At 35.1% G+C, this 27529-nt stretch overlaps 1 protein-coding gene across 10 annotated transcripts in view; it reads right to left on the reverse strand.

The window, feature by feature from the left end:
- CCDC88A (coiled-coil and HOOK domain protein 88A) overlaps positions 1-27529 on the reverse strand; it is a 132331-nt gene that overhangs the window by 90276 nt on the left and 14526 nt on the right. For all 10 annotated transcript variants that reach the window (XM_037047941.1, XM_037047942.1, XM_037047940.1 and 7 more), the window contains exons 3-4: positions 6743-6851; positions 64-133 (exon numbers count right to left, since the gene is read on the reverse strand). In XM_037047941.1, the coding sequence (XP_036903836.1) occupies positions 64-133; positions 6743-6851 (179 nt within the window). The remainder of the gene's footprint in view (positions 1-63; positions 134-6742; positions 6852-27529) is intronic.

The following is a 27529-nucleotide window of genomic DNA, read 5'->3' on the forward strand; positions in this document are numbered from 1 at the left end:
AGCATTCTAGTATTACACAAGGAAAAGACTTTAGTAGCACATTCTGCTAATGTTAATACTTACCAGAAAAGGGGTTTTTGCCAATGATTAAGACATTTGGCAATGACATCATGATCAATTGCTGCAAAGTCTCCTGTAAAAAAGATGCCCAGAGGTTGTTATACGGGTAATGCCGACTAGGTAATTATTCCTCAACAAGTATAACTTATGATTTGTGTACTTCTCTGCAGGTTTGTTATACTACAATTAAAAGCTTTAAAAATATAAATGCGAACAGGTATTTACAGTTTTAAACCTTTTGTAACTTTAAGTTAATGAATTAAATTATAACATCTGACTTCACAATATTAAGACATGTCAAATGCCCACAAAATTAAAGTGTCAAGTTGAACTGATCTAATATTTATTTGGAAATTGAGTTTTAGGTGTTAAATAATCAAAAAGTATTTCTCAATAAATGATTAAGTATGTGTACTCATTTGTCTTGTTTTGTTTTACTTCCCTGATGGAACAAAAAATATCAACTGATATTAAAATTGAGAAATCTAGTTACTTTATTCAGAATCCTGTTTTATGGCCATTTCATGCAAGTGAGCTTTTCCAGTAAATCATTATTTTTCTCCTCTATGTACAATAGATGTTTTACCTCCTTTGAATTGCATCAAAATTTTAGTGACAGGCATATATATATAAGTACAGCATAGGGAATATAATCACTAATATTGCAATAACCATGTCTTGTACCAGGTGGGTGCTAGAAATATCAGACAGATCACTTTGTAAAGTATATGAGTGTCTAACCACTGTGATGTACACCTGAAACCAATATAAAATAATAGTGAAAGTAAATTGTAATTGAAAAACAAAAAACATTTTTAAAGTATACATATTCTGAATGTATAGGATGATTCAGAAAGAGAGGGATGCTTTCAACTTACTCATTTTAGGTAATACATGGAGTATGTACCTTTGGTTTATACTACCTCTTCTTTGAAGAAATAAAGCAACTCACTGTGTCTGTCATTTCAACCACTAACAATGAAATGCTACAAAAGGTCCCGGATGAATTAGACTATGGGATTGACGGGTATCATGCTATGTTACTGAATCTTTGCAAGATTTTAGAAATAACTGAGTGAGTGTCTTCACAATTTGGCTTTCACTACCTATTCAGACATAACTAGTTTCTGAGGAATAAATTTTTTCTGAATCATTCTTAACTTATAATAGTATGATGGGGAAGAAAATAACTATAAAAAGTTAACTTACATTGGTTTTTTAAAAGATTTTTATTTACTTATTTTTAGACAGAGGGCAAAGGAGGGAGAGAGAAAGAGAAAATCAATGTGCAGTTGCCTTTTATGCAGCACCCTACTGGGGACCTGGCCTGTAACCCAGGCATGTGTCCTGACTGGGAATTGAACCAGTGACCCTTCAGTTTGCAGGCTGGTGCTCAATCCACTGAGCCATGCCAGCCAGGGCTTTAACTTACACTGCTTTTTAAAAAAATATATTTTACTTATTTATCTTTAGAGGGTAAGGGAAGGAGAGAGGGAGAGAAATATCAATGTATGGTTGCCTCTCATGAGTCCCCTACTGGAAACTGGCCTGCAACCCAGGCATGTGCCCTGACTGGGAATTGAACTGCGACCCTTTGGTTTGCAGGCCTGTGCTCAATTCACTGAGCTACACCAGCCAGGGCTGGTTTTTGTTTTTAATATTAGTGCAAAAACTTCCTAATAATTTTAAATTTCCTAATTGTAAAATGTTCTTTATTGGGCCTCAAAAAATTCAGACCATTACTTTAACATTGGTTAAACAACCACCTTGCTTCCTTTAGTATTTATTTAAACATAGTCAGACTGAGCAGTTATACCAAACACTAGCTGCTGACAGTTCCCAAAACTGAACTAAGGGTGTTACTTGTAAACTGTGTCTCTGATAATCAAATTCACTCTTTCTCCCTCACTCACAGAACTAAAAGTAACTTTTTAACAAAGAAATCAAAAAGCCTGGGTAATTTTACAGCTATAAATTACTTATTTTCTGACTTGAAAAATTTTAAATATTTTTGCAAGACAAGAAGAGGTGCTTGCTGTGGATCTAATGATTATCTGAAAAGATATGAATTCCCACTTCAACATAACAAAATATACGTTTCATAAACTTTGTGATAACCTTATGTTACCAGTTACTTCTTTCAAGATCTCTCACATTAATACTTCATTTGCCCTTATTCATCACAATCAAAATTACTTTACTCATTTACTTTTCTATTATCCCTCTACTAGAACTATAAATTTCATGAGAATAGGGAGATGGTCTGTTCCGTTCACCAGTGCCTTGGCATCAATAAAAGCAAGTGGAACTTAGAAGAAATCTGAATGACATTACAATTTTTATTGAACTTTTGATTTTCTAAGTCATTAAAATGAAAACAAAGGAAGTATACTGACACTTAAATTTAACTACCATTACTGAAAATATACACTAACAACCACCTCAGGATACTGTGTCAGTTTTCCTTTCTCCCTGGGAATCACTTTTCCAAGATGACCTTGATGATTACTCACCCATAAGAAAAACAAACAAAACAAAACAAAAACTAGAGACGTATACTTCTAAATTTTAACTTACCCAAATTCACTTTCTTTTTGTGAATCAGAATACTCAAACTGTACTCAAATACTTTTTCATAGGAGTGAATAAGACACCATATTTTTCATGTATAATGCATACCAACTTCTTTTGTGCACATTATACATGGAATTATTATACCCATTATAATACCCACAGTGTGTAGTCATTATGCCCATATATAATGTGCATCCTTATTTTCCTCCATAAATTTGGACACTAAAGTGAACCTTATACATGGCAAAATATGGTATAAAAATACAGCATGGGGCAAAAGTAGGTTTACAGTGGTAAGTACATGAAACAGAGTTTATTCTTGTATTATTATTTATTATTGTATTATTTTCCATCTGAACAACTGTAAACCTACTTTTGCCCCACCCTGTATATTTTTAATAGCTTTAGAAAGACTTTTGGGGAAATTTCTGATTTTTTCAAAGACAGGTAATTTAACAGGTGACAAGAACTGCATTGATTTGGACTTTGTTAACTTAAAATCTGTCATATTAAAGTAGGTCATGTCTATCTTAGTTATATACATGAGAATAAAACATAATTTTAGTAAGTCAATTAATCGTGTAAATAATATGGTTGACCTATTTCTAAAGATACTTTATGAATACCTTAGAAACATTTTATCTAAGAATATGAAATATGGGGGAAGGGTACAGACGGTATGGTAAACTGGTTCTAAAGGAAGGGCACAGGAGAGTAGTAGAAGGGGAATTTCAATCCTCAGTAATATTTTGTATTTTAAATATCTAAAACAGTATTGACAAAATGTTACTATATTCAATCACTTCATCCAGAAAATGTTAATGAAATATTTACAGATGTAAACAGTGACACTCAAAAAGCAAATCAGTTCTGAGCTGAAAAAAGTGAACCAGCTCAATTGGTTAGAGCATCGTTCTGATATGCCAAGGTTATAGGTTCAGTCCGGAGTCAAGACACCTACAAGAATCAACCAATAAAGTCATAATAAGGAGACCAACAAATCGATGTTTTGCTCTCTAACTCAATAAATAAAGAAAAAGAAAATCATTAATAATAGCATCATCTTGGCACTATTAACATTTGGACTCAAAAATGTTTGTAAAAAATCTAGTACAGACTTATTTCTGGCAAGGAAAGATACTAGATACTAGAAAAGAGTATCAGAAAAGATACTAGATACTAGAAAAGAGAAGACAGATCCAAAAATGCTGAATGATTTTTAAAAAATCTTTGAAAATACATAACTAAACTCTAAAAAGGTTTCTCAGTTAAAGCAGTTCAGAGATAAAACAACTCTGGCCAGTGTGGCTCAGTTGTTTGAGCTTTGTTCGCAAACTGAAATGTCATGGGTTCAATTCCCAGTCTGGATACAGGCCTGGGTCGTGGGTTTGGTTCTCAGAGAGGCTCACGTGAGAGGCAACTGAGAACTCTCTCCCTCACTTTCTCCCCAATAAAAAAAAAAGAGAACAAGAAAACAGAAAAAAAAAACCCATAAAGGAAGGCAAGGAAAAAGGTATTTTTCTTAGCCTTTGTTAGATTTTGAGGAGGGTTGCTTCCCTAAGGAATCGTAATAATGTAGTCTCAGTTAAACTATATACACAAACACATAAATACACCATTTACACACACACGCATGCAGCCATAGAGAGCCAGAGGTATATATATTTAGTCGCTAACAGTGGTAATCTCTATTAAGCACTGGAGGTGTCCATATTTTACCTTTTTTTCCTACTTTTCTACTTTTTATCAAACAAGTATTGCTTCTAAAATAATACAAAGCTCCTTAAAATAAATTAAAAAGTGGTTCTGGACTGGAGCACAAAAGAAAGCAAATCTTCTCTGAAGCAACACATACTTGGCTCAGACACAAAAGTATTCCCACGGATAAATTCCCTCCCAAAACGAACTCACAGCACACATATACATATCATTGCCACCACCAAACACCATGAAAAATGGCAAATAGAAAACACAGGGCAGCCCTAGCTGCTGTGGCTCAGTGGATTGAGAGCTGGCCTGCAAACGAAAGGGTTGCTGGTTTGATTCCCAATCTAGGGCATGTATCTGGATTGTGGGCGACGTCCCCAGTGGGGAGCATGTGACAGGCAACCACACTTAATGTTTTTCTCCCTCTTTTTCTCCCTCCCTTCCTCTCTCTAAAAACAAATACAATCTTTAAAAAAAAAAAAGAAAACACAGAGCAGATTCAGATCCCCACAGATCTGTTTTCAGATTTGGGAATTATCAAATGTAAAATCTAAAGTAGAAATTTATTTAATTTCTAAGAAATTAAACAAAGGAATTAAAAGAATGATAGACAAAATGTAACAAAAATTAAACAGAACTTCTAGAAATAAAAAATATAATTATGGAGGGTCAAAAATTAATCAGTGGGTTAAACAGAGATTTGCTAATATTTGGGCAAATTAGCAAACTGAAAAGACAGTTCTGCAAAAATTATCAGAGGATAGAATAAGAAAACCTAGTGTACATGTAATAGAAATACTGGAAGTATATCAGATAAGAGAACAGGAAAAAGCCAATATTAAAAGAGAAAAAATTATCATCCAGGAGAGAAAAATGACAACTTAACCTAAGTACAAAAATTAGACTGACAGCTGACTTCTCCAGAACAATAAAGAACACAGAGATGGAATAATAAAATCTATAAAACACTGAGGGAAAATTAACTGTTAACCCAATAAATCTATCTTTCAAGAACAAGGGTGAAATAAAGGCATTTTTCAGACAAATAAACATTGAGAAAGTTTATTAACCAGCCCTCTCCAAACAAACATTTAAAAGCTATACTTAAGAAAATGATCCCAAAGGCTGGTCAGAGAAAGAAAAGAAATCCATGGTGGGGAGGTGGAGATAAAAGGAAAACATGTAGCATGACCTAAAGGAACACTGATTTTATTTATTGGACTGTAATTTCAATATCTAATTTATGAGGTATAAAAAAAACTACATTTATTTAAAACTTTGTATTTTAAAAAAAGATAGTAACAGCTTAAAAGTCAAAGGGGGAATGACTGGAGTTATAAAAGAGTACAGATACTGATTAATTTTGGCCTTTGCTATGGTAAATATGAAAGGTATAATTTCAAGAGTGGCTTTCTAAAAAAAAAAGACATGAAGTATAAAACTTTTAAACCAGGAAAGAAAAATATGTAGAAACAGTTATTGAAAATACTATAATTCTAATAATTAAACAATTTTAAACTAATTTGCACCAGTAACATAGCTTTAACGTATACAAAGGAAAACTTGACAAATCCATCATCATAATGAGAGATTTCAAGTCATCTTTCTCAAAAACTGATACAGCAAGAGACAAAATTAATCAGGCACAAAAGGTTTCAACAATATAATTAACAAACAAGCTTACTCTGACTCTGCACTCAAACAATTAAAGAATGCACATCTCTTTCAATCACACGTGGAACTTTAATAAAAGTGACAACATACTAGGCCAAGTCAAGTAATTTTTAACAAATCTCAAAAAATAATTATCATACAAACCACATTCTTTGACCAAAAATCAACAGATTGCTTGAAAAATACCATATGTTTGGAAATCTAAAAGCATACTTCCAGTAACTCATGAGTGAAATAAGAAATGACAACAAAAATTATAAATTCACAGATATACACATTTAAAAAATACAGCATACCAATATTTGTATGTTGCAGCTATAGCAATTCTTAGAGGTATATTAATATCCTCATATTTAAATTATGAAATATGCATCCAGTTTAAGTTGAAAAAAAGAACAAGCATAATTCTTTTAAAAGAGAAAAAACTAAAGCATTACTCTTCAAAGGCATAATTCAAGCAGGCTAACAAAGTATTAGACAATGTGAATTTCCAGGAAACAAAAAATTAGTTTCAAAAATCATAAAACACAATAATTATTTGTAAAATTAGATAATAATGAAGTGCCTGCTTGTATCTTAATATTGTGTAAAAATAGACTATGTTATTATAAGCATAGCCAGATACTAGTCTGTTCAATATACGTTAGGTGATTGATACTAAATAACACAAAAATGTGAATATATGAGCAGTTATCAAAATACAAGATGAAAAAAAAAACCCACTTACCTGATAATAAAATTTTATTTGTCTCACCAAAATGGATAGATTATGAATTCTAAGTGAGGCATCATTGTTGACTTTTTTATTTACTCTCTGGCTCTCCGATTTAGGATTACTGAAAGAAATAAAAAAAAATACTTTGAAATTATGCTGAAATATACCTACTAACCTATAGATGACTAAAAAAAATCATACAATACATTTTTCTATAAACAAACTACACATTCATCTGTATTGAGAGATTATCTAAAAGGACAGATGATTAGTTTGGAAAGTATTCAGTGCTTCTAACTGATAAAAATGAGTCTGACATTCTAAGACAGTAGCAAAATAAATATGAAACATAAGTCAGATATTGCCTTTCATTATCATTTTGTCTCTTCAACTTTCTGGAATGAATAACCTCTTATTTCCTCAAATATGTGTATTTCCATAACCCAAATAAATCAGTTTAAATCAAGAAGATAAACTATGGGCTAATAACCAATAAATGTCATAATTTCACTGGATAATGAAGAGTGTATATCACAGGAAATATCCCAGGGAAATTAAAGAATGAAGTGATAGCACAGGTTAATATGTGGATACTCTGTAGATATAATGAAAGCAAAGGGTTCAGTGATTCTAACGTAGCAGAAACTAGGGAAGAAAAACAGGCTATGATTAGGAATGAGAAATTCAATGACACCAAAAACAAAGGCAACAAAGGAAAAAATAAAGAGGTGCGCTTACCTCAAACTTAAAAGCTTCTTACAGCAAAGAAAACCATCAACAATACGAAAAGGCAATTTATGGAATGAAAACAAGTACTGCAAATCATGTTCCAAGGGGCTAATATCCAAAGTATTATAAAGAACTCATACAACTCAATACCAGAAAACCACAACTGGATTTTTAAATGGGCAAAGAAATTAAATAGACATTTTCCCAAAGACATACAAATGGCAACACGAAAAGGTGCTCAACATCATTAATCATCAGGGAAATGTAAATCAAAACTACATGAGCCCTGGCTGGTGTAGTTCAGTGGATTGAGCACAGGCCTGCGAACTACACGATCGCAGTTCAATTCCCAGTCAGGGCACATGCCTGGGTTGCAGGCCAGTTCCCAGCAGGGGACTCACAAGAGGCAACCATACATTGATATTTCTCTCTTTCTCTCCTTCCCTTCCCCGCTAAAGATAAATAAATAAAATCTTTTGAAAAAAATTTTTAAAAATAATTTAAAAAACTACATGAGACATCACCTCATACCCATTAAAATGGCTATCATCGAAAGATGAGATAAGCATTGGCGAGGATGTGGAGAAGAGGGAACTTTTGTGCACTATTAGTTGGAATTAAATTGGTGCAATAGCTATGGAGGTTCCTCAAAAAATTAAAAATAGAACTACTATATAACCCAGCAAACCCACTTTTGTGTATATATGACAAAGGAAAAGTAAATAGGATGTCAAAAAGATATCTGCACTCCCATGTTCAGCACAGTATTATTTACAAAAGCCAAGATAGGGAAACAACTTAAGTGTACAGATAAATGAATAAAGATCTGATATTCACACACACACACTCAAATATTATTCAGCCATGAGAAGGAAGGAAAGCTACCACTTGCAATAACATGGATGGACCTTGACAAGCATTATGCTAAATGAATTAACCCAGAGCCGCCCCCCCCCACCGCAAAAAAACTACTCTGTTCTCACTTATATGTGGAATCTAAAAAAAAGTCAAATAAATAAAAACAGAAAATAGAAAAGTAGTTGCCAGGAGCAGAGGGGTGAGGAGAATAGAAAGAGGTTGGTAAAGGGTACGAACTTTTACCTTGGCCAGGTAGGTCAGCTGGTTACAGTGTCATCCCAATAAACCAAGTTTGCGGGTTCAATCCCTGAACACATAAATAAGTGGAACAACAAAACCTATGCCTCTCTTTCACCCCCTTCCCCTCTTTAAAGTAATTTTTTAAAGATTTTAATTATTGATCTTTAGAGGGGAAGGGAAGGAGAGAAGGAGAGAAACATCAATGTATGGATGCCTCTCGTGAGTTCCATGTTGGGAACTGGCCTGCAACCCAGGCATGTGCCCTGACTGGGAATCGAATCGTGATTGTGTGTTAAGTCAATTTTTAAAAATAATTTTTAGAGACTTTTGGCCAAGATGTAGGCGTACGCAGACACACTATGCCTCCTTGCACAACCAAAATAAGGACAGCAAAAATTTAGAAAGAAAAAAACAACCAATACTGACAGAAAACTGAACTGTATGGAAGTCCAACAACCAAGGAGATAAAGAGGAAATATTCAACAAGACTGACAGGAGGGGCGGAGTTGGGCAGCCAGGCAGAGAGGACTCATGGCAAAGTGGCGGATTGAGGACTCAGGTGAGCAAGGCGGCAGTGGGCAGACCCAGCAAGGAGGCAGATTGTGGATGGGCATGGCCCAAAAGGTGGTTGGCGGACCATGTGGTCCCACACATTCTCGCACGGATAAAACTGGGGAGTGAGACAGCTCGCACAACCCAGGGTTCCAGCAGGGAAAGAAAACCTCAAAACACCAACTGAAAACACCTGTGGGGGTTGAGGCCCAGGGAAAGACTCCCAGCCTCACAGGAAAGTTTGTTGGAGAGACCCAAAGGGTTCAAGAAGGCATACAAACCCACCCAGCTGGGAATCAGCACCAGAATGGCCCAGTCTGCTTGGGGGAAGGGCGGGAAGTGACTGAAATCTAACAGAGAGTCAAGAAAGCGCCAATGTTCCCTCTCGGAACCCCCCTCCCCTTTTACTAGGTCACAACCTGGTGACTGGGTTGCCCTGCCCAGGAGAACACCTAAAACTCTGCCCTTCACTACATAACAGGTGCATCAAGACAAAAAAAAAGGCCCCAATGAAAGAACAGATCAAAGCTCCAAAAAAATTACAACTAGGCAACAGAGAGATAGCCAACCTATCAGATGCACAGTTCAAAACACTGTTATTCAGGATGCTCACAGAATTGGTTGAATGTGGTCGCAAATTAGATGAAAAAATGAACTTTATGCGAAGTGAAATAAAGGAAAATGTATAGGGGACCAATAATGACGTGAAGGAAACTGGGACTCAAATCAAGGCAGTGGACCAGAAGGAAGAAAGAAACAACCAAGCAGAAAAGAATGAAGAAACAAGAATTCAAAAAATGAGGAGAGGCTTAGGAGCCTCCAGGACATCTTTAAACGTTCCAACATCCGAATTATAGGGGTACCAGAAGGGGAAGAAGAACAGCAACAAGTGGAAAACTTATTTGAACAAATAATAAAGGAGAACTTCCCCAGTCTGGAAAAGGAAATAGACCCAGAAGTCCAGGAAGCTCAGAGAGTCAGTCCCAAAGAAGGTGGACCCAAGGAGGAACACACCAAGGCACATCATAATTACATTAGCCAAGATTAAAATGAAGGAGAGAATTCTAGAAGCAGCAAGAGATAAGGGGACAGTCATCTACAAAGGAGCTCCCATCAGATTGCCAGCTGATTTCTCAAAAGAGACCTTACAGGCAAGAAGGGGCTGGAAAGAAGTATTCCAAGTCATGAAACCCAAAGACCTACATCCAAGATTGCTATATCCAGCAAAGCTTCCATTTAGAATGGAAGGGCAGATAAAGTGCTTCTCGGATAGGGTCAAGTTCAAGGAGTTCATCATCACCAAGCCCTTATTATATGAAATGTTCAAGGGACTTATCTAAGAAAAAGAAGATATAAAATATGAACAGTGAAAGGACAGCAAACTCACAGTTATTTAACCACACCTAAAACAAAAGCCAGCTAAAAGGACAGGAGCAGAGCCACAGAAATGGAGGTCACATGGAGGACTAGCAACAGGGGAGTGGGAGGAGGAGTGTGGGGGGGCAGGTACAGAGAATAAGTATTGTAGACTAGATGGTGGGGAAAAAATAGGAGGAGGGCAAGGGTAGTGTGGGAAATGTAGAAGCTAAAGAACTTATGACACATGGACATGGACTAAAGGGTGGGAATGTGGGTGGGAGTGAAGGGGGGAAATGGGACAACTGTAATAGCATAATCATAAACTATATTAAAAAATAATTTTAATAGGTACAGATTTTTTGTTACAATATGAATAAGATCTAAAGATCTAATGTGAAATATAATAGTTGATAACACTGTATTATATCAGTGAGATTTGATAAGAGTTGAACTTAAATGTTCATATGCACAGTAAAGATAAAAATGCAAGGTAACAGATGTGTTGGTTAACTAGAGGTTGGGAATTCTTTCACAATGTATATCAAATTATCACTAGGTACATTTTAAATATTTTTAAAAATTAAAATTTACAATAAAAAAGTGAGGAGAGTGATATTGTTTCCCTGTTTTTAAAAATCCTTAATATCTGGCCCTGGCTGGCGTAGCTCAGTGGATTGAGCGTGGGCCTGCGAACCACATGATCGGGGTTCGATTCCTAGTCAGGGCACACGCCTGGGTTGCAGGCCAGTTCCCAGCAAGGGACTCACGAGAGGCAACCATACATTGATATTTCTCTCCTTCTCTTCTCTCCTTCTCTTCCCCTCTAAAGATAAATAAAAATTAAAAAAAAAATCCTTAATATCTGGTTTAATTTTAAAAAACAGGTTGATTCTCATCTTTGCTTCTGCATTCAACCTATTGTTTGTGCTATTTTGGTTCACATATATGCAGCGTCACCCAGGTAGTTGAAAAAAGAAGACCTTCTGGACTCTCTGAAAGGAGACTCAAACCATATGCTGAGAACCATGGCTCTACTTCAACTATTCCCTTGCCAGCACTAACGTATACATTATCACCATCTAATATTTAGAATCCAATCAAGTTTATTGTTCAAAATAATAAATGAATGTCCTTTATTGAAAACAATCTTGTTCAAAATCACACTTCACATTCACTAGTCTAAATTGCAATCTTTAGTCTCTTTCAGCCTGAAAAATAAGTTTCAATCTTTCCTTGAATTTCATGACCTACACATTTAAAAAGGTTACAGGGTCAGTTATATCGTAGAACATCCTTTAATTGGGTTCGTCTGATTAAACTGTGTCTGACTCATAATTAAGTTTGGGTTATGTATCTTTGACAGGAAAACCACAAAAGACATGCTGTGTTCTTCTCAATGCATCCTAAGAAGTGGCACATAATTTTGAGTTGTCCCATTACTGATGACATCCACTTTCATCAGTTAATTAAAGTGGTAGCTGACAGTTTTCTCCATCACAGTTAACTATTTTCCTTTTGTAATTAAGTATTTGGAGAGAACACACTTTTAACATGTTTTTAATTCTCACCTAAGGATATGTTTCATGATCTGAGAGAAAGAGGGAGAAACATTGATGTGAGAAACATCAATTGGTTGCCTTCTGTACATGCCCTGAATGGGGATCAAACCCTCAACCTACGTATGTGCCCTGATTAGGGATAGAACTGGCAATCTTTTGGTCTAAGGGATGCCACTGAAACCAAATGAGCCACCTGGACAGGGTTCACACTTGGAAATTTCATCAATAATCGGATCATCATCAATCTTCAATTTATTTATTTATATCAATATTCAATGGATCACAATCAATTACTATAATAACTTTGATACTACTATAGGTTGTCTTTTCATTTTGTTATTTCCTTTGTTGTATGGAAGTTTTTACAATCCCACTGGTCTGTTTTCCCTTTAGTTTCTTGTGCTTTTGGGGTCATATCCAAAATTCAGCCCTTAAAAAAAAAAGAATGAAATGCAAAACAAGGAAACCAGTTTATAACTTTCTCTGGGAAGGTCTTTTGGTAGATGTATTCTTAAATGCCTTCTAGTTTTCAGTGTTTGAGTGAATGTAGTATTTTAAAAATATAGATGGTAATAAGTTATTACTGATATACAAATGCTCTAAATATTTGTGTATTACTCTCATCTTTAAAAGCCTTGCTAAATTTTCTTATTTTAACAGTTTGTTGGTGTTCTTAGACATTTTCTTGAATACAATTTGTAGTTTTTCCATGTTGATAATTATTCTAACACCAATTACTAAAGAGCTTATCATTTCCCACTGATCTCTATGATGTACTAGATTCCCATATAAAGTGTGATTTTTACTTTTAGAATCTATTCTATTTATCCATTTGTCTATTTCTATGTCATAAAACTTTTTAATATTACTATAGCTTTATCATCATGTTTCCATTAATAGAAGCCCCTTTCTAATTTTTGTTTTCTTTTCTTTAAAATATATTTTATTGATTATACCATTAGTGTTGTCCTATTTCCCCCTTCATTCTGCGCCACCCTGCATCCTCTACCCCCACATTCCCACCCTTTAGTCCATGTCCATGTGTCATAAGTTCTTTAGCTTCTACATTTCCCACACTACCCTTGCCCTCCTCCTATTTTTTCCCCACCATCTAGTCTACAATACTTATTCTCTGTACCTGCCCCCCCACACTCCTCCTCCCACTCCCCTGTTGCTAGTCCTCCATGTGACCTCCATTTCTGTGGCTCTGCTCCTGTCCTTTTAGCTGGCTTTTGTTTTAGGTGTGGATAAATAACTGTGAGTTTGCTGTCCTTTCACTGTTCATATTTTATATCTTCTTTTTCTTAGATAAGTCCCTTGAACATTTCATATAATAAGGGCTTGGTGATGATGAACTCCTTGAACTTGACCCTATCCGAGAAGCACTTTATCTGCCCTTCCATTCTAAATGGAAGCTTTGCTGGATATAGCAATCTTGGATGTAGGTCTTTGGGTTTCATGACTTGGAATACTTCTTTCCAGCCCCTTCTTGCCTGTAAGGTCTCTTTTGAGAAATCAGCTGGCAATCTGATGGGAGCTCCTTTGTAGATGACTGTCCCCTTATCTCTTGCAGCTTCTAGAATTCTCTCCTTCATTTTAATCTTGGCTAATGTAATTATGATGTGCCTTGGTGTGTTCCTCCTTGGGTCCACCTTCTTTGGGACTGACTCTCTGAGCTTCCTGGACTTCTGGGTCTATTTCCTTTTCCAGACTGGGGAAGTTCTCCTTTATTATTTGTTCAAATAAGTTTTCCACTTGTTGCTGTTCTTCTTCCCCTTCTGGTACCCCTATAATTCGGATGTTGGAACGTTTAAAGATGTCCTGGAGGCTCCTAAGCCTCTCCTCATTTTTTGAATTCTTGTTTCTTCATTCTTTTCTGCTTGGTTGTTTCTTTCTTCCTTCTGGTCCACTGCCTTGATTTGAGTCCCAGTTTCCTTCACGTCATTATTGGTCCCCTATACATTTTCCTTTATTTCACTTCGCATAAAGTTCATTTTTTCATCTAATTTGCGACCACATTCAACCAATTCTGTGAGCATCCTGAATAACAGTGTTTTGAACTGTGCATCTGATAGGTTGGCTATCTCTCTGTTGCCTAGTTGTAATTTTTTTGGAGCTCTGATCGGTTCTTTCATTGGGGCCTTTTTTTTTGTCTTGATGCACCTGTTATGTAGTGAAGGGCAGAGTTTTAGGTGTTCTCCTGGGCAGGGCAACCCAGTCACCAGGTTGTGACCTAGTAAAAGGGGAGGGGGGTTCCGAGAGGGAACATTGGCGCTTTCTTGACTCTCTGTTAGATTTCAGTCACTTCCCGCCCTTCCCCCAAGCAGACTGGGCCATTCTGGTGCTGATTCCCAGCTGGGTGGGTTTGTATGCCTTCTTGAACCCTTTGGGTCTCTCCAACAAACTTTCCTGTGAGGCTGGGAGTCTTTCCCTGGGCCTCAACCCCCACAAGTTTTTCCAATCGGTGCTTTTATACTTTATTTTCCGTGGCTGCGACCCAGGGTTGCATGGTCTGTCACACTGCCCATTTTTTTTGTGGTTTATCTGCGTGAGAATGTGTGTCCGCGATCAGCCTACCACCTTGCACACCTCACTGGGTTTGCATGTTTCTTCCCCACGCCTGGGTCTGCAAACCACTGCTTTCTCCTGCTATGACCCCTCTCCAGTGGCCACCGACTCTGCCCCTCTTACCAGTCTGGATGAATGGTTCGTTGTTGTTGGATTTAAGTACAGTTCAATTTTCTGTCTGTTCTGGTTGTATTTTTGTTTCTAATTCTTTGTTTTCCTTAAATTTGGTTGTGCAAGGAGGTACAGTGTTTCCACCTATGCCTCCATCTTGGCTGGAAGTCCTATTTTTGTTTTCTAAACCATCCTTAATACACACTGCTGGTTAGTAATACATACTGCTCTTTTCTATGAACTTTAGGATATTTATAAGGTTCTGAGATAAACCTCCTAGAGATTTATTAGGATTTTGTTAATAATATTAATTTGACAAAAAACTGGTATTTGCACCGTGGCCTGGTGGTTTGGTTAAAGCACCATAACATGCACCAAAAAGCTGCAGGTTCCATTTCTGGTTAGGGCATATACCTAGGTTGCAAATCTGATCCCCAGTTTGGGTTTGGATGGGAGGCAACCAATAGATGTTTGTCTTTCACATCCATGTCTCTGTCTCTCTGTTTCTCTCTCAAATCAAGAAATGTATCTTCAGGTGAGGAATAAAAAAAACCCCTGACATTTGCATGAATACATTTTAAAATTTCCACAAGGGTCTTACACACTTACAATTAAATTTTTTTCTTGTGCTGACCCATGTGGCTCAGTTCATTGGGCATCATACTGCAAAGCAAAAGGTTGCCAGTTCAGTTCCAGGTCAGGGCACTGTCTGAATTCAGTCTGTTCCCAGCTGGGTGTATGCAAGAGGACACTAGTCAATGTTGCTCTCACACAGTAATATTCCTGTCCCTTTCTCCCTTCCTCTCCTAAGAATAAATAAATAAAATCTTTAAAATATTTTTTCCTCTTACTTGAGGTTTTATTTTTGTGAAATGGATTTCTTTCCATTACACTGTCTACCTATTATAGCTAGTATATAATAGGATATCTATAGCTTTTTTATATTGCACTTCTGATTAACTGCTTTTCGAAATTTAGTTTTCCCAGTTCATTTTCTTGGGTTTCCTGGGTTAAAAAAGCTGTATTATCAGCAAATGATAGTTTATCTCCTCCTTTCTAATCTTATATTTAATTTCTATTTCTTTACATACTGCATTAACAAATAATAATGGAGATAAGAACTATCCTTACCTTGTTCTCAAATTTATTGGGGTTGCTTTTAACATTTTTACCGTTAATGCATAATGTCTGCCATAATTTTCTAATGGAGACCCTCCTTCCAGTTAATTTCCCTCCTATCCCTACTGAATATCTGAACAGGTGTTGCATTTTATCCAATTTTTCCTATATTTATTCCCATTTGATTCTTCTCCTTTAGTATGTCAATGTAGTGAATTATATGTTACAACTTCTAATACTGAGTCATCCTCCCAATCCCAGACTATTCATTCCATCAGCTCCACCACACTGTATAACATTATTCCCTTTTTTGGGGCAGGGATACATAATTCTATCACAGGTCTTCCACTATTTAATTGTATTTATGCTCTCACTTCTCACTGGACTCTAAGGTTCTGACAGGGGTCATATCATATTCCCATAAAAATTAGCATATGTCCTAACATAAATATTGTTTGAATAAATAAAAATAAGAATAAACAGTCTGAGACTAAGCAGCACAATGTTTTAAAAATTCTCGCTTTCCAATGATAGTAATGAGATGACAACTCACTTGGAAGTGAGTTGGAATAGATACTCTTTACTAAGGTTTGTGTTTCAAAAATCAATTGAATAACAAAGTCTTAAACTACAATTTGAGATCCACAGAACAGGGAGAATAGTAATAAGGCAGGCTATATCTGACCGGTGACTGATTTACACTTAGTTCCAGGGAAATAACAAACAGCCCAGGGCAAATGAGAAAGAATATAACTGAAAAGTGGGTCTCTGAGTTTTATAAAAGCATCAACCACAGCTAGTTACTTACGAAAACAAGGAGAATGTATCACAAAAGTCAGATCATGTGTCATGGCAGACAAACAGCCACATGGTCAGGAAGTAATGATTAAAAACCCAGAGAGCGGAAGGAAAATCTTGCCTCATAAAATGAACTTGGGTACACTTTTCATCAGTTTAAGTTAAACAAAAACTCAGAGTACCTAATATAGCCATACTATTTAATATATAAAAGCTAAGTTTAAGTCAAGCCACCATTATGGAGGAAAATATACTTGTAATGGACAGAAGAGAGTAGGAGCAACCCTAGTAACAAAAATGTTAGGTATGCTACCCAGAGTTATGGAAATTCCATTTGCAAGCATCGATATTTTGTAAATACTTCCCCTTCTAGCCTTCTTCCATCGTTTTATTTATATTTTCTTAACTCCATAGTTGAATCCCCTTTTGTACTTTCACCCCTGAATGTCTCCTAGCCATACAGTGGTAATATTCAGACCAAAAAAATACTTCAGAGAGTATCTAGTTTCACTGTAAGTCAGAAAATCAAAGTCTAAAGTAGTCATTTGCCTAAGATCTTAGTAGTTTTTCCTTTACTCTCTTTTCAGCCTTTCCTCACATAGGATACTTAAGACAAAGACTGAAAGAAAAAGGTTTGAGCAATGTTATCTATGAAACCCATGTGTATAACAACTAATTGTTTTTATTGTTTGAGCATATTCCTAAATGTTTTCATGGTAACTAAACTAAAAAAGATTCCTTTCTCCACTCAGTTCATTACAGCAATATTTTTTACAAACCTAGATGTTTAATTCTGACAACAAATATTTAAGAAAAATTTTAGTATTATAAATGAAAAGGTATAGGAACTTTAAAAACTGCACAAATTTAGAGTACAAACCCATTATTACATGGTACTATGTAATCTGGATTATATTTTGGGATGGATGTCTAATATTCTAATAAATGTGTGATTTCATTCCTACTTTCAAAAGTTTTATAAAGTAAATACTATCTTTGTCCCTGAGAGAGTTGTTACCAAGTCTGTGTTCTTTCAAGTGATCTTTTAAAAACAAAGCTTTATTTATTTTTCATTATTCATTTATTTATATTTTTTGTTAAATACTTTTAAATGTTATTATTGTTTGAGTACAGTTTTCTGCCTCCCCTCCCCACCACCCTAGCCATCCCCACCTCCCTCCCGTTTCCATCTCCCCTTGTTTTTATCCATGTGTCCTTTACAATTGTTGTAAACCCTCCACCACCACCCCCAATATCCCCTCCCCTCTCCTTTGGTTACTATCAGTTTGTTCTTAATTTCAATGTCTTTGGTTATATTTTGCTTATTTGTTTTGTTGATTAGGTTCCAGTTAAAGGTGAGATCATATGGTATTTGTCTTTTACCATCTGGCTTATTTCACTATGAAAAACAGTATGGAATTTCCTCAGAAAACTAAAAATGGAACTGCCTTTTGACCTGGAAATTCTGAAAATTCTTGCTGGGATTATATCCTAAGAACCCTGAAACACGAATCCAAAAGAACCTATGCACCCCAGTGTTTATTGTAGCACAATTTACAACAGCCAAGTGCTGGAAGCAACCTAAGTGCCCATCAGTAAATGAATGGATCAAAAAACTATGGTGCACTAGGTGGGGGGAGGCAGGACTGGGAATACAAGACAGAAAAATGTACTTGAACAAGAATTAAACAAACAAACAAACAAACAAACAAATACTATGGTGCATTTACACAATGGAATTCTATGCAGCATAAAGAAGGAGCTCCTACCCTTTGCAACAACATGGATAGAACTGGACAGCATTATGCTAAGGGAAATAAAAACAAAGTTTTAAAGTTTCTCTTTAAATTTTATGTCCAATATTCCTCATATGATATTCTGAAATGTATTCAGTTGCTCAAAAGCTTTGTAGTCTCCTCCTTTGCCTAAAGCTCTTCTAAGAAAGAGCAAAATTTAAGAATTTAGAATTCTGGTTTGCTTAAAATCTTAAACAAATTTTAAAAAAATTTTATTTCCAAGTTTTATATTTAGTTTTTTCAAACTTTAAGATGGCTTAAAAAATTAAGGTAATTCTGAATATAAAAAGAGCAAATTCTTTAGTTTGTATATATTACAGATATCAAATGAAACTATTTTAGAAATTTGGGAAAAGTGAAAAATACAGTTTACATAAGCTAGAGAAAGTATGTTGAAAATTAAGAAAGTATGTTGAAAGTATGTTGAAAAGTATGTTGAAAAAATACTCCAATATCTAAAATTAATCCCATATTCAACAGGGATTTCAAAGATAAGAAAATGAAAGCTTTCTGCATCTTTTTATAAAACTATGGTGTTTTTGTGTTTATAAGTCTTTGCTACAATTACATGGAATTTAAGGGGATTTCTATGATCTAATAGACTCACAAGGAAATTTAATAGAAGCATGGAGTTCTTTGGTAGAATAGGCTGATACCCTAGGTACTCAGGGCCTCAGTTTCAGTTTCCAATCTACACTGCACAACCAGAAGTTATTTTATATGCCAACAAAACTGGAAAGTTCCTTCTTTAGAATCACTGGATATTACATCACAGTCTATCTATAAACTTTTTGGACTTGGATACCAGCGTAACTGCTAAGTACTCTAGGCATGGATCTAAAGAACAATAAACTTTCAATTACAAAGGTTAGGTTTCCCATTTGATGCATGCCTAATGTGAGTTAGGGTCAAACTGACATATGTTAGGATCACAGAAAACAAGCCCTTTCACCCCAAGAATGTGATCTTCTTTATGTGAGAGAAATTAACCTCAGGTGAAACTGCTTGAGAAATCCTCATCTCCTCTCCTATGAAAAACAGTTGCATACTTAAGGTTAGATTTACTGAAAACTATGCAAATCAAGAAAATTTGAAACTTCAGGAAAAATAGTTTTTAAAAAGAAAAATGTAATAATGATACACTACCTGGCTCTGCATGAAACACATAGGGTGCGGCGAAAATAGGTTACAGTTGTATGTACGTGAAACAGTTTATTCTTGTATTATTATTTATTATTATAATAATTTACATACAAATAACTGTAAACCTACTTTTGCCCCACCCTGTATTAGTTATACTAATGTAAATACTGATGACTGATTTAATTAAAGTTATAATAAATACATTAGAAAAACAAGGCAAGAAAAAAGAGAGGTAGGGATTTAAAAAGCTAAAATCTCATCTACCATTATCAGGAAGTCAACAGATAATGGCTAAGAGGAATAAATCAAGATACCCTTAAAATACTAGGGTAGGCATATTATTATCATAGTATAAAAGGCTAAATGAAAGAAGAAATTACTTTGAAAAAGGTGGGGCAGGGAGGATTGCTGTTCTTCACTATGAAAGTTTGGGTATTAGGCCCTGGCTGGTGTAGCTCAGTGGATTGAGCACAGGCCTGCGAACCAGAGGATCGCAGTTCGATTCCTAGTCAGGGCACATGCCTGGGTTGCAGGCCAGTTCCCTGCAGGGCAACGCCCAACAGGGGACGCACGAAAGGCAACCATACATTGATATTTCTCTCCCTCTCTCCTTCCCCTCTAAAGATAAATAAATAAATACAATCTTTTTTAAAAGTTTGGGTATTAAATAATCCTTTTATCCATGTAAAATAATTTTTAAAGAAGGAAAGCAATAGTTTTTATGAAACCTGGTCATATTATTTACTTCTAGAGGAAAAATATTATTTTATCTGTTACTTAGCTGAAGCACACATAATAAAACTATATAAGCAGAATTCATTGCTAGAGATTCAGTAGCAGGACATGTGTGACTACATATAAACAGAAGAAAATAGTGCAGTATAAAATTTTCTTCTGTAAAAAGCATTCTTTTGTGTAATTTAAGGTTTATTTCTTTATACAATAAAAGTCACAGTACATACAGTAATTTAAACAAACAGTATGTAGTACAGCATGATTCCAAAATTCCCTAAAAAGAAACTGTAGTCTATTACATATTCTAAATATTCTTTCCCTCCATGTTTAATACTTAAAATGCTAAACAAAGATAGAGTCATTAAGTAAAGAAGTGTTGATTACTCCCTTTGAAAGCATACCTTTAAAAAGCCAAGATTTATTTTTTGAAAGGACTTTCTCTAATATAAAGGATAAGCAACTGAATGATACATATTTGATATATGAGCAAGTACCATTTTAATCACACACAGCTCTTTCAAAACCAACATAACCTCAAATCAACCATTTTTATAAGATAAAAATTAAAAAATGCTTTACAGGCAAATAGCCTAGGCAATATTGTTCAAATTTGTTCAGCCAGAAGTTAAATGGAACATGGCAGCAAAAGAGAGCCTCAAGCAGTTTCACATTTATAAACGACCTACTTACGACAAGATACATTGATTTCAATAAACAGGCAATAGTATTACCTACCACAGTATACAGTAATTTTTAAATTAGGATAACAGATAAAAGAGAAGTCTGCAGTACCACAAAACTAAAATTCTAAGATTTGGTCTTTGTATATCCAAGGATTATTATGTCTTTACTTATTCATTGACTAGTATCTATGAGAAACAGAAATGTGATAGTTTTAATGGCTTTATGCTTTTCTAACCAGACTGCAAACCTGTTATGTATCCTCTTGAACCATCTGTTTTGTGTTGGTGCTTAACAACTACATGTGCTTGTGTTTTTTATCATGCCACTCTAATTTAAAACTAGTTGTATGCAGGGCTTTAAAATTTTTTGAGATATGTTACATGGCAACACAATTATATAACATTTGCATGTCACTATGAAACACGTGAAATAACTAAGTTATTTGCATATTTAATTTTAAATGTGCATATACCAGAATGATTGTTTTATGAAAAATAATTAACTGGATAAATATCATTACAATGTAGATAAGTAGTAAGGTATGTAAATCTTAGCCTTGTGAATGATAAGGAAAAAGAGTTATTTTTTTAAAAAGAGGATCCCTTTCCCTTAATTTCTCTTCTTTCTCACAAATTATATCACTGTGTATGATGGCCAACAATAAAACCTAATACTAATATTTTATACACCTACAGAATACTTTCATATATCTTAACTAATTCAATCTTTACAATGACTGAACAGTTATTCTTGGAAAGGTAGGTTATATACAATTAATTACCACAGAGAGATTACCCACACAGTACCCTTCATGTACTTTATCATAATTTAAGATACATTAAGTTACCTCTTCAAGGGTTGAAGAAATATCTATGGCATATTCTAATTAGCTCAAGACTGAGCTAACCATACAGAGTGATTTTCACTGATTTAACAAACAAAACAAATTATTTTGATTTAAAAGTTTCATATGGACACAAAAACAATAGAAGTCCAATACTATACATACAATGAATCTTGATTTTATCTGAACTGGATAAAATTATTGAAAATCTACCCTTTATTTTTTAGAATGGGCCAACATGAGTCTTTAAAATATCAGGCTAGCAGTTTTCTCACTTTTTGATCTAAGGACTCCTTTTCACTCTTAAAATTTACTAAGGCTTCTAGGAGCTTTAGTTTATCATTATATATCTACAGAAGGTATATAGTTTATATAAGTTATATGTTATACATTTCCTATATCAAAAATTAAAGTTAAGAGACCTGGCTGATGTGGCTCAGTGGATTGAGTGTCAGTCCGCAATCTGAAAGGTCGCCAGTTCACTTACCTGTCAGGGCACATGCCTGGGTTGTGAGTCAGATCCCCAGTTGTGGGCAAATGAGAGGCAACAGATTGATGATGTATTCAATCATACTGATGTTTGTCTACCTCTCTTCCTCCCTCCCCTCCCCACCTCACTCTAAAAATAAATTTTAAAAATATTTTTAAAAAATTAAGAACTGAAAAAGAATTTACTCATCCATTAAAAATAACAAACACATTGCATGTTAACATAAAGAACATTTTATTATAAATAACTATCTTTTCCAAAAACAAAGAATGTTAGAGACGAGTGACATTCTTTTACAACTCAGTAAATCTCTTTAATGTTTGGTTTAATAAAATACAACTAGATTCTTAAATCTGCTTCGGTAGTCAATGCTTAGTAAACACACTATTTTGTTCTAAGTACACAAAGAAAATTGACAAAGATAAACTTGGAAAGAATATTTTAATAGCCTTTCAGAAAATTATTGATACTCTTAAAATTCAGTAAAGTGGAACCTGAAATCATATCAATGACCTTTTCTTCCATTGGTCTATCTGGTATGTTGGGAACCACTCTGCCTGGTTTCAGAAATTGTAACTGCCTCCCATGGCTAAGGATGAGTGAGCGACCTCCAGAATTCGAGCCATAAGAAGACAAAGCTTGTCTCTGGTAGCAAATGCTACCTCTGCTTACTCCCCTGCCCCTAATGCATGGTTGGTTAGTCCATGATGGGTAAGATCCCTCAGAGAAGGGGCAACCTAAGCTAAACACAATCACTTGGGAGGCCATCACAGAAAGACTTGGAGGGCTGCAACAAATAGGGAGTGATAGACCCTCGTCCCCCAGCTATTTGGACATAGCCTGAGTCCCCTTGTCCTCTGGAAGCGCTTTCTGGCTCTAATCCACTTAAGCCTGAAAACCTGTGTTGGGGGAGGCGGTGCAGCCTCTCGCCCAGCTAGAGCGGGAACTGAGGTGATAGAGCACAAGAAAAGAATTTCTAAAAGTCCTGTGAAGCCTGCTTTGCTAAGAGTGTTTTCATTCATATGATAAGGGTCTGAGCCCCTTACCTGACAGACACTGACTCAAACTAAGCCCTAAGATTTCTTTGAAATGTTATCTACTATTTGATCCTTCCTGCCTGTATTTCTGTGTATTACAACCCAATAAAAGCTGTTGAGGAAGGGGCTCTTGGCCTTTCTCCTCTGAGAGATTGGCCACCTCTCCTCCCCAAGCAGATCATATCTTGGTAGTGTTACTTTCATCCATAGCGGACAGGGGGACTTGCTGGCAAAGTTGCCCCCACACTGGTACACTGAATGAATCTTTTAAATACCCATGATTTCTTATTATACATTGGTCATTTGATAATAGTGGTTCATTGAATTATAGAGATCTTCCAAATGTGGCATTTTATTATTCAATATAAAAAAATCAGTTTGATTAATATCACCTCTAATCTCATCAGAAAAGTTTAAATATTGAGAAACCCCCTAAGCTCATGTTTTCTATAATTCAAATTCTATTACTGATAACACACACGATCAGTTGTTTTTCTTGAGGTAACAGGCTCACTTTGTTCATTTTTGAGAAGACATCTGTCCAATATTTAAGTCTGAATGACTATGGTTTTTCAGTAGTTCTTTCAAGTAAACATAGTGTTCCACAAAATAGAGACTTGTTCAGTTTATAGCTCAAAAAAAAATCACTATTTTTCCTTGAGATAATCACTACACTCCATTATGCAATACAAATGTTTAATGCATACTTCTCATTTTGTTCTACAGAATGTTAAAGATATGTAATGAGTGATCAAGATTCAATAAATTAACTTCTACTGCTTCATCAAGGAAATTTTTAAGTGCAAATGGATTTCTTTTAAACTATAAGTATAATACATTGTGTGAAGAATACAATAACTACTGATACAATTTGGTACCACTCCTTGATTGATGCTAATGTGTTGGCAGTTTTACCCACATTTACTTTGCACCATCAATGCTTTTGCAACACAGGCCAAAAAGGCAAATGACATCTTAATATTATTATGAAAATAATTTTGACCTGACAGACAAATAGACCCCCAACAATCTGTTGATCTCACTTTGAGAACCACTGTATTTGGAAAATCAATTCCTGTTCGTGGTATGGAGACCTGAGTACTTAATATAACGCTAACTGGTGCCTTTATAAAGTAAAAGAACCTTCATTCATATGGTGGTCAACCACACGGCCAGTAACTGAAACAAAGATTGTTTAGCACCAATAGGTATCACTAATTTGTGATGGAACTTTTACCTCTGGTCCTTAATCCTTACAGTAGGGTCACAAAGATTTGTTTTTATCAGTACTCTAGGGTGACCCAGTCAGTCCTAGAGACTCAATAAATCTCAAAATGAGCAGATGTATAATTAGGCATTTCCCATGATTTGTAACAGACTTGTGGCTTATACCCGCATACTATCAATTCAATAGAGAAAGGATTCTTAACCTGAAGTCCATAAACCCTCCTAGGGGAATTTAAACAGTTCACTTGATTAATTATCAGTGATAAGTATTACTGTCAATTTTGAGAAGCAATGAAGCCCTTTAAAATGAAGAAAAACTTTAAAAAATATTTTCCAAAGTATAATCTAATTAATAATATATACAATCATAGAAACTTCTCTCAAAGTTTTTTAATTGATAAGAAAATCCTTTTTCATCACCAGTTTCTCTAATATTAAAAAAATAGTCCTCATACAGGATAACTCCAAGAATATGAATTCAATTAAGAGAAAAATAAGATTACCACAATATTGGTTTAATTTGCCCTTTTCAGTGTACCACAAAGGTGCTTCAAAAGGATGACAAGCTAACTTCATTTTAAGCCCCCCAATTAAAGGCAAAATAACAGATACCTATTTATAAAGCACTACCAAGGACAGACGAAAATGAAGTAAGAAATGCATACAACAAAAAGAAGTAAATAGAAGAGGAAAAACAGGCATGGATATAAACAAGCATAGTATTTAAAAAGATGCAATGAACTGAAAACCAAGTTAGAGTAAAGGCATACAAATAGGGAGGTAAGGATTATTAATAATAGATAAGTTAAAGAAATTTGCAGCATGGTCTACAAATGGCCCAAGAGAAGTATATGGTTTGGGGAACCCCCAATTTAACAAAGTAGACCACTAGTTTTTAAAGACAGAGAAATAACTGACCTATGATTTAGAATATTTTGAAAGCAGCTGTAAACAGCAAAGTTGATGGATAATGGGATGTTCAGAAGAAATGTACAATATTCAATGAATACTGAATTTCATATCTCCATGTAGAATTTAACAAAAAACAAAAACAAATGTCTAGAGAAGTATGCAAAGAAGACTGGGAGTAAATAACTTAAGTTTCTTCCAGAGTAAATAACTTAAGTAATGATATGAATATTCTCAGAAAACAGAAAAATTTATTGAGAACAACACTGACCACACTCTGAAATATTGCTTTGAGCTCTTTCTACACTTGATCTTAGCCAAAAGGCTGAGAAGTGATTTTGAGCTCTTTCTGTTACCACAGATGAAACTTTGAATCTTAATCATAGAAGTACAGCAGTACCTCAGTACTTGTTAATTTGTTCTGGAACTCCAGATGAATGCCAAAACCCACTAATACTGAACAATTAAGCATTTTCTCTTGCAGGGCAGCACTGTGACTCATACAAGTTCTAGCAAGTGCTACATACTCTAAGCAGGTACTGAGTGCTGAAACAATTTTTTCTCATCAAAATGCAATGAGATTATGGTTTGATGAATTCTGAAGCCAACGGGTACTGAGGTATGAAAGTGTAATACAAAGATGGCTAAATTCTAAGAACTGACTAGTTATAATGCAACTTAGTTTTCAGGGAACTGTTAAATCTCCTAGATAAGTTATACTGTATAAATGCAGACTTTAAAGCATCCCAATAGCCCAAAAGAATTGTAATAACACACCCTCAAAACTATTTTACTAAATAAATCTGATAATGAAATATACATTAACAGTAATGAGAATTTTTTTTTTAAAGAAAGGGGGAGAAACATCAATGTGTGGTTGCCCTCTGTGCACACCTCACTTCACTGGGGGCCTGGCCCACAACCCAGGCATGTGCCCTGACTGGGAATCAATCTGGCAGCCTTATGGTTGGCGGCTGGCACTCAATCCACTGAGCCACACCAGCTGGGGCAGCAGTAATGAGAATTTAAACAAGACCACAAATACATAACTAACAAAATGTTTCTCACACAAAATTTGGCATCACTGTTAAAACACACAGCTATACTATATACATTTAAAAGTTTTTAGTTGCAAGTTAGAAAAAATAAAAAGAAACTAAATTTCCTATTTTTTCATGCAAAATTAAATATCCAAACTCCACATCATTTTTTTTCCTATAAATGCATAATTTTAAGTATAGTTTGTCTGCTCAATTTTAACCTTGACATTTTCTTTCATTCTTTCCTTTCACACACTGTATCTAGAATTCCACCAATTCTTTTTGCAGTAGTAACTGAATTTGCTCCTTCTCCAAACAGCCCACCTTGTTCTAAAACCTCATCACTATAAACAGATTACCATCCATCGCTACCTACCTATCTTCCTTACTTATTCCTGCCTAGTCTTGACCTTTGTTCCAATCACAAAAACAATGTGTTTTCATTGATTCACTGATGTATTCTTAGTACTTCTGATAGTGTACATAGTAGATGCTCAATAAATGTTAAATGAACAAATGAATTCCATACTATTTATTGGACAGACTAATGCCAAAATGCATTTTCTTACAGTCATACTTTTAACTCCCTAATAAGGTTTTTAAATGGCTCTCCAATGCCTGCTATATGCAGCTTAAATTATACTAGTTAATTTTCAAGTTTCCCATAATCTAGTCTACTCTGCCTATGCAACTTGATATTCTATGTACTATTTCCCAATTTAGATACTCTACTAAGGTTAGTCTCACTATCGTTTCCCAAATGATAAATATAACAGGCTTTTTCTTCAAGCTGCTTCCCTAGTTTAAAACACCCTCCTCTCTTCATCTATGGCTATCCAAGTCCAATCATTCTTTGAGGTTTAAAACAAATCTAACTTCCTCCCTAGTTGGGTGTCCTTGAGTATCCACACCTACAAAAGGCCAAATCTAACTTCAAACAATAGGGGTCCCTAATCTACATACAAACACACACACACACATACTCTCTTGCTCTCTCTCAC

Source organism: Sturnira hondurensis, unplaced genomic scaffold (assembly GCF_014824575.4).
Source record: "Sturnira hondurensis isolate 20B ecotype Veracruz unplaced genomic scaffold, ASM1482457v3 Scaffold0006413, whole genome shotgun sequence".
Classification (NCBI taxonomy): Eukaryota; Metazoa; Chordata; class Mammalia; order Chiroptera; family Phyllostomidae; genus Sturnira; species Sturnira hondurensis.